Source organism: Tyto alba, unplaced genomic scaffold (assembly GCF_018691265.1).
Source record: "Tyto alba isolate M040663 unplaced genomic scaffold, T.alba_DEE_v4.0 Super-Scaffold_13, whole genome shotgun sequence".
Classification (NCBI taxonomy): domain Eukaryota; kingdom Metazoa; phylum Chordata; class Aves; order Strigiformes; family Tytonidae; genus Tyto; species Tyto alba.
This window is the reverse complement of record NW_024881275.1, coordinates 43,136,874-43,145,332: the sequence shown is the minus strand read 5'-3', so window position 1 is coordinate 43,145,332 and position 8,459 is coordinate 43,136,874. Positions and strand designations below refer to the sequence as shown.

The 8,459-nt window shown below is 42.4% G+C and overlaps 1 protein-coding gene across 2 annotated transcripts in view; it reads right to left on the bottom strand.

The window, feature by feature from the left end:
• Positions 1 to 1,153: 1,153 nt before the first annotated feature.
• Positions 1,154 to 8,459, bottom strand: part of MARCHF3 (membrane associated ring-CH-type finger 3) — a 32,814-nt gene continuing 25,508 nt past the window's right edge. For both annotated transcript variants that reach the window (XM_042787824.1, XM_033005589.2), the window contains exons 2-3: positions 6,521 to 6,730; positions 1,154 to 1,547 (exon numbers count right to left, since the gene is read on the bottom strand). In XM_042787824.1, coding sequence (XP_042643758.1) covers positions 1,389 to 1,547; positions 6,521 to 6,730 — 369 coding nt within the window. In that variant the 3' untranslated portion in view covers positions 1,154 to 1,388. The remainder of the gene's footprint in view (positions 1,548 to 6,520; positions 6,731 to 8,459) is intronic.

The following is an 8,459-nucleotide window of genomic DNA, read 5'->3' as shown; positions in this document are numbered from 1 at the left end:
AACTCTTGTCTGATGGCAAACACCCATAAAACCTTGAACCATCTGAATTATAAATTATTAGTCTTCTTAATAGATGTTCCTTTTTATTTTCAGTTCCTGCAGAGTTTGGAAAACATGATGGCATTGCCATCTATGCACATTTCTAAAAAACTCATCTATTCAACGGGGACTATATATCAATTTCTAATTCTAGCAGTGTTGTTAATGAAATTTTATGTAGTTCTGTAAAATAAGTCTTTCTACCTAAGTGTGTATCTCTTCTGAGAGTGAAGGACTGCTGAATGAATTGGGCATAAAACCAAGGGGAAACAGATCATGTCACCCAGGAATAAAGTCTAGTCTTTACACTCCAAATTCAGTTTGGTCACCATAGTAGGCTACGTATTATATTTTTTTAAAAAGAGACTTAGTCTAAGTGCTACAATGAGAGGTCAGGATTTAAATATAGTCTGCTAAATCTACCTGTCAAGCTGAAAATGCTAAGTTTTATGCAAGACAAGTTCCTGCTTCCTAAAATATGTCTAATGATCTCATTCATTATGTATGCAGAGCTTTCCTTACAAAAATAAGTCTTACAATTAGTGTTAAATTCAGCCTGGTGCAAATGCAGAGTAAATTGGCTAAGTCTGAATTCACACCAGCAGAATGTGCACTTTGGTGCATAACGTTGTGCCTAATTTGTTGCTTCTGAGTGGAAAAAGTACTTTTTTTTTTTTTTTTTATTCTCCTGAGTGCTACATAATAGAATATTTTTGAGTAGGAAGATTATTGCAGTTGGTATAATTTCTTTCTTTTGCACACGCTAAATTTATTACTGAGGAATTTTCCTATTGGAATTTTACTGCCAAATAGGCAACTGAGAAGATAATTTTCTGATCACTTTATAGCATTTAAATAATATGCCAATTTGTGGAATTCATTAGAAATTTCAATAACTCAAAATACTGGTATAAAGGACCTTCAATAAAATCAACTGGGGGAATATCATTGCTGTGCTTTAGGAAAGAAAAACCAGCACTGGTTACTGTCTAGCTACCTAAAGAAATAATACCATAGGAGAAAGAAATTATGAAAACAAAGCACTTCTTAAAACCTGTTTTTCATTGTTAATTATCATAGTTTAATATTTTAAACAATAAAAAAAATTGCATCACTTGATGATGTGGGTAGTAACATGAGTTTGTAGAATTCCATACAGTATCTGCTAAATAAATAAGTTTGGCAGCTTAGCAAGTATCTTATGATTGCAGCATCCATGATTTGAATTCAAACAGTGATTTATTCCTCTGCAGAGTTTGTAAATCAGAATAGCATACTCCTGGTGTCTGACCCCAATGAGTTTGAGGAAGATATTTTTAGTGCGTGGCCACTGTGCAGAACTGCTCAAATCAAACGATTGTCTCCTTTGAGTTCCTTTTCAGGGACTGCAGTCCCAGCAGGGACTGCTGGTTGGAGGGGACGTTGGCAGACTTTGGGATTAGGAGTATCACCTGCTGATTGGTCCGACGCCATTCGTTGTATAACCTACAGTGATATCTAAACGATACCTGGGGAGAGAAGAGAGATGCACTGTGTTTAGAGTCACCGTGGTCCTCCAAGGAATCAGTTGGGGTTTCGGGGGAAACACCTTCAAGTGGAAGAAAAAGCTGATAAGCAGCCTAGCTGGGTGGGATAAAAATGAGCAAAAAGTGGCACGCAAAGATGAGATCTACCATGTAGATGGCTTCTTCCCCACGTTGCCACAGCAGAGAAGAAAAGCAGATGGTGCCCTACTTTGTGCTGTTGTCTACCTCTCATTCCCTTTTTATAACATGAGAGATCAGACATTCTGCCTCTGTCTTTCCCAAGAACTAGAATTACTGGCAGCTGCTTACAGTGAGAATGAGTTTGGGTTATTATCATGCTGCAAGTAGTTAAACTGACAAATAATGTGACTGACTGGATGGTGAAGGCTTGCAGGTATCTAAACTCTGTGTGAACACTGTTAGGGACTTACGTTCTATCTTGTAATGCTTTATTGCTGAATGTATCGAATTCAGGATTGCATAGACACAAGGTGAGTGTGAGCCATCTGCCAACGTGTGTATCTCAATTTAGATTATATTTTAATTTTTTTCATTGTTATCAGCTAATCAGTTTCAGCCTTAGTGTGGTTCTCCTAAAAATGACTGACTTCTATGGACATACAAAATAACTTGGCCTTGTATTTTTTTAAAAAATAGTTTACTGCTTGTTATAGTGACAGCCAAGTGTAGTGAGAGTTATGTTTGTGTAAGATGATCTACACGTGCAGTTTTTAAAAAAGAAGACCCCCAAAAACCTGTAAACTGGCTTGGGAACTTTTGGGTGAAATGTACCACATGACATCTATCATGTTCTTGAGTTGTGGACAGGAGACACCCAGCGAGCACAGAAGGAACCTTGTCTTGTTAGCTGTTCTGCCTTCATGTGCAGCTGGTCATTTGTCACTTATGTTCATACACCTGTGCCACACAGGTCAATGCTCAGAGGGTGCCATAAGGGCTGGAGGTAACATGCTTGGTTTGCACAGGTGGGTGGAAGATGCTGCTGACTCTGCTGAGAAGTGGCTGTGCATGCTGCTGTCAGCAGGGGCTGCGCTGCCTGCTCTTTTACCCCTACAGCAATGACAGGCTGGCTGCCGGTGAGGTATGGAGGGATATTAAGTAATATACATGCCTATGAATGTAACCTTCAAAACCCTTTCCTTATTGCAAAAACGGTGCTTTCAACTAAATAAATTATTTACTTTTCTATAAAATCCTACAAGGGACAAAAAAAGACTTTATGGGTTTGTTTTTTTTTTAATTAGATTTTTATACAGCTATCTTTTGTTAGCAAGGGAAACCTATAGAGCTTTTGTTCACTAAGTAGTTGCCCAAAGACAGCTCTTCCAACAGATGAATTGATTCCACACCTTTCAATCTCCTCTGCTCCCCCTGAAGGTAAAGCAGTCTGTATGTTCATTTTTGTGGAAGATCATACATGAAGGAACAAGAGAAATCCCTTTTAGAAAGGCACTGCAGTATCAGCAGAAATCATGTGGTAGAGGGAGGAAGGAAAAACCAAAACACCTGCAAAGATGAATGCTATGCAAAATGAAGTGACTGCTTCAGAGGAGAGAGCTAGAGTTCAGGGTGAGTTTTCAAGTAGCATCATGTGAGATTCTTTGAGGAATGAGTGCACTGTTAAAGCAGGCTTTAACTGCTTGTGTGTTTAAGGCATTTTCACAGGATATCCTAGTTAAGTTTGACAGCTTGTTTACAATGGGTTCTTGCATGGAAGCAGTTCCCAAATGATGTTATTTACTGAATTTCAGCAGAGCCATGGTGACTCACCCTAAAACTGTTAGACTGGACGTAAAACGAGATGATGAACAAAGGCCATAATTACATTGGTCTTTGTCACACTAAACTCCTTTCATTGTTCGCGTGTTCACGCCTTCAGTAGAAAAGCCGGGGTGTGTGTGGGGGGGTGTGTGTGTGTGAATATATGAATATACCTATCTTTCTGATTTACTCTGAATTGATCTGGATTAACCTTTGTTTTAAACCAGTAGTTATGTTATACTGGAAGCTATAGGGCAAAATCCTGTTACACTCCAACCTGCTTCTTGACTGTACAGAAGTCAAGACTACCTGTCTGCAAGATTAAGAGAGTGTGGTGCTGAATTCGTAGTTTAAAGAGCAACCTCTGTTTTGTGTCTGAAGCATTCTTCTTGGGAGTAGCAGGCTTTTCTGGTGTATGTACATCAGTTAGTGATTAAACGCACAAGAAAAGCGATGGCATTTTACTGAGAACTTGGCTGGTTTAGGGGAAGGAATAAAATAACTTCTTGGAGGCTAAAAATAGCATATTTTCTCTGCTCACTGGGATAATTGTGGTGTGTAAATAATCCATATGCCAGCTTTTCCCTCCAGAGAAAATAAGGTGATTTACTGGAAGTAGAATGAAGTTTTAGTTTTCTTAATTTTCCGAGGACCTAAAGGACCCTTATATCACATACTGTGAGCAATTCACCCCACAGGACTCAGGAATGGCTGTGCAGGGAATATATTAAGCAAACTACAGGATTCTCCCATTTCTGAAAATTACAAGGGCAGGTGCTGCTGAAGCACTTAATGGGGCTAGCGCTTCCGTATGTGGGTCCATTCCTTGCTGCATGGCAAGGGGAGCATGGAGCCTCCCCAGGGCATGTGCAGGCTGGAGCTTTCTTGCCTGGCTGATGGGTCTCAGATGGCTGAGCAGAGATCGGTCATGTCTTCCACATGTAGGCTGTGCAGTGCCATTTCTAAAGTAGTTGCTTTAAATCTCTGCCTTGACTTTGCCCTTTGAGAAAGTGTGAAAACACTTGAGGCTGTTAACTTAATCTGCAGATACACTTAAACCTCCTCAAAACTCTTCCATGCAGTATAAATGCTATGAGGGTAGTGAGGGCACCTGCACTGTGAAGAGAGTCTTTCCCACCATGTCTCTCTGCTTTGCCCACTGAATTAACACCGTGCTGAACAGCAGGGTTACTGTGACCTGAAAGGCTTCTTGCCTTGCCCTTCACTGATGAACATCAGCTTCATTAGCCCATCCACCTCCTGCTGGTCTGAATAGAAGATGAGAGTTACATGTTTGCCAATTCAGCGGACATTGAAGATACTGTATTTCAACTAAATCAACCATGACATGCATTTACATCAGGCTCACTACCAGTGTACTGTCCAAGTGCCAATAACACATTTCTCTGTATGTTTTTGAAGGGGTGAAGTGAATAAAATGGGGTTTTGCCACGTATAATGCAAATACAATAGGTGGTGTTAGGGACTACAGTTGAGATGCTGCAGAAGCCTTAATGAGCAAGGTCAGATGTGGCCAGGTATCATGGGTAATTAAAGCCAAATATTTATCCAGACTACTCTTTCCAACCTCCAAACATTTTGGTGCTTGTGACTTATGTATGTATATATACCTTATATTAGGTAAATTGGACAGTATCTGGGTTTCTAAGGCAGTCACACAGAAAGGAAATTTGAACCTTCACTTGAATACCTGACAGATGTCAACACACAATACTGGAGGAAGTACAAGTACCACCTCATTGCTGGGGTAAATGGCTATCCTGTCAAAGAGAAGTGCTGCTGCTTCACAGTCATGGGAAGCAAAAACAACAAGAAAAACTGCACTTTTGCTACTGTTGTGCACTGCTAAAATTACCTTGCCTACCTCTATGGATGAGACAGGGTTTCACTGTTACAAGTGAAGTAAACTAGATGTTTCCTTTCCTAGCTTTCTTGGAGCTAGTTCTTAGGTTCTGGGCAGAGTTTGTGTTTCACCCCCACCTCCCTCTTTCCAAGTTTACTCTGGGCTCAGCATACAGGTTTCTTGCTGCAGGCCAGCGCTACTAATGCAGTTCTTAGGGTGCCACCTCAGCAGCTGATTAAAAAGTGGTGGAAGGGGTCAGCCATGCAGGGCATGGCCATACCCACAGAGTGGGGAGACCTGGATGTTGGTGCTGTAGTGGCCACACCAGCACCCCTGGCAGGGGTGGTCTGGACCCCATTCAGGGCAGCACAGGCTCAGATAAACTTTTCCTCTCACATCAGCATAACCCTGCACCATGGCATGAGCACTGCCCTGGTACGGTGAATGCTCCACGTCTGCATCTGCTGTTCTGTTCTCCTTCCCGCACCAGAGCTAGAGGTGTGAAATGTCAAACTCAGCAGTAACCTAGGGTTTTCAGAGAACTGCTAGACCATGGCTTGATAAATGCTTATTTTGGCAGCTGCCATATGGGTTCACTTCATTTCTGCTAGGCCAACTCTTTGTTGGTGTGCTGGGGCCAGGAACTGAGCTCAGTTTAACAACTTGGCACGAAACAAGTGGCTTTTAGGATGGATAGGCACGCAATTGACAGCACACCTGGGTGCAGGATGGGAATAAGGCAGCAACTTAATCTGCACTGCAAAGGCTGCTAAATTTATACAAACCTGGGTGTAAGGTGTGTTCTGCCATTGACTTCCTACTGCGCTGTGAGCATGAGGAATGAATGGGATGCACCCACACCCGTGGCTTTTGAATTGTAAAATTGGCTAGTTGTTGGATTAGAATAAAATTTTAATCCTGTATGGTAGCCAAGTGGTTCACCTAAAGCTTTTTTGTGCATTGTGCCTTCACCTTTTGCACATGATCTTTGATGAAACATCTTCCTGTAGTATCTATCTTGAACTCTTCCATCTTACTTCCTTGTCTCCCTTTTGCTTTCCCCTCTGGTGTTTAGGATTTGGGAATTACTGACCCCACAGGCAAGTGGTCTTTCTAGTTTTCCAGAGAACTTCAGTGGTGTGGAACCAAGAGGTTTCTTGCAGATGTAACTTAAATTTATCAGTACAGAAGGTGAATGTAAGCAACGCTTTGTACAGTGGTCCACTTGCTCCACAGCACTCTCTGTAATTACTTTTCTGGTTTGTTCTTTCCCTTATTCCTGTGAGCTGAATAGAAAACCAATACTTACCAGGGTCCAAAAGAGGTAAATAGTGAAGAGTGCAACAGTGAGTGCAATGAGGCCAACAGCTTCTAGCGTACTACTAAAGTGCAGATGATCCACTGCTCCTCGTAGACACAACCAGCCAGAGATGGTTGCTAGCGGAGTGATAAACAAGAAGCACACCATGTCTCCAAAGAGAGTCCGTTTCTCATGCTGGGGGCCTGGGTTCCTCAGCCACTGCAGGCGAAACACAGACAAAGCAAGTGTCAGCACAGGGAGGATGTTCTATCTGAGATGAGCCGCTCACTTGCAAACCACAGACCTGTTCCTTTGAGGAGGGAACATGGACCACATGCAGGTCATGGCTTTGGCTGTCCCTAGAGAACTCCCAACCAAACTTCTCCCCCTCACTGCCTGTTGATGCACACCTCTACCTATGCGTACCTACTACATCGTTTATTCAGCTGTAATAGAAGCTGCCTTGAAAAGAGGAAGTGTTTTGCCTAGGCAGCCCCTGGCATTAGGCTGCCTGAACTGTATAAGAAACTCTCTTCTTAATGTGGAAAGAATCATACACTCTCCTGACAACTAAGGAGTGCAGAAAATACTTGTTAATATTTTGTATACTATTTTAAGATTATTTTTTTTTTTTACATTCTGCCTGTAATATTGGCAAAGCCATTTTCAACTTGCTTTCAGCTATCCGCATGCAAACGGAATTGAATGCACACAAGGTTACTTTTATTAAGAGGATATTAGCCTTGCAAAACAGTGTCTGAAAGTCAACTGCTGAAGTGAAGGTTGATTAGACAGCTATCAAGCCCACATGCCCATGTTTCTATAAAGAGGATTTTAGATAACAGAGGTGAAAGAAGTTCAGCCTGCAACAGTAACTGAGACCTTCTAATAAAAAACCCCTCATCAAGTCAATATTTGAACAGGAATACTACCAAGCCCCGAAATTTCTGTCAATGTAAGCACAGGGTTTGGTCAAAACCACTCCGCTGCATACTTTTTTTTGTTGTTGTTGTTGTTCTTTGAGCATATAACTGTATGCATGGTACTACCAAGGATAGCAAGTATTTCTTACTGTGGCACCTGGGAACCCCAGTGAGCCTGGGAGCTGTACATACTACCCTGGCCACCGAGGGCAAGCACACCATGTACCGTATAGGACTGCATCTGCCCCAGAGAGTCCACAATCTAAGCAGAGGAGTCAAAGCCAGGAACAGGCAGCAGAGGTGGAGCGAGCTGTCATAACCCCAGCTGCCTGTGTGGCCAGAGCTGGGCGCAGGGCAGGCGAGCGATGCCCACGTCCCTCCCAGGCCCCTGGCTCCAAGTGCAGAGGACAAGTTGGAGGCAAGGAAAGTCATGCTTCTCCAGGGAGCTATTGCATTATCTGTCATCAGCACAAGAAACCAAAGCCACTGCAGCTCTGTGCCAGTGGATGTGGATAAGGCTCATGCATCCTTAAGCTGTTTGGCCCTTTCATTCCTCCCCGTGTATTATACATGGCAGTAGAAATCCTGTCTCTTTAGCTCCAGAAACTAAGGCTGGGGAGGCAACTTCATCCCTTCACCGGTTAAGGTCCTTTATTCCCAGCCACCTTGGGTTTTTTAATTCTTCCCTATTACAGTGCTACAGCAATGACCCAGAGGAACAGCAGGACTCAAGAGCTTGACAAAAGAAGGCAGGACTAAGAGGATTGTGCAAGCTAATGGATAGTTCTCATGCAGGTATCCTACTCCTCTATTATTTTCAGACTCCGCTTCAAATTTTCCCACTTTGACCACACCATGAAAACAAATACAGTATTATTTCTCCATTTTCACAAGGGGTAGAACAACAGTCAAGAAATTGAATGCAACCAGGAACAGGCAGTCACTAATCTGGCACTAGCAGAAAGACACAAATGAGCAGACAAGTTTGCCTCAGCCTCACAATCTCTCAGGTGGAAATAATAAAC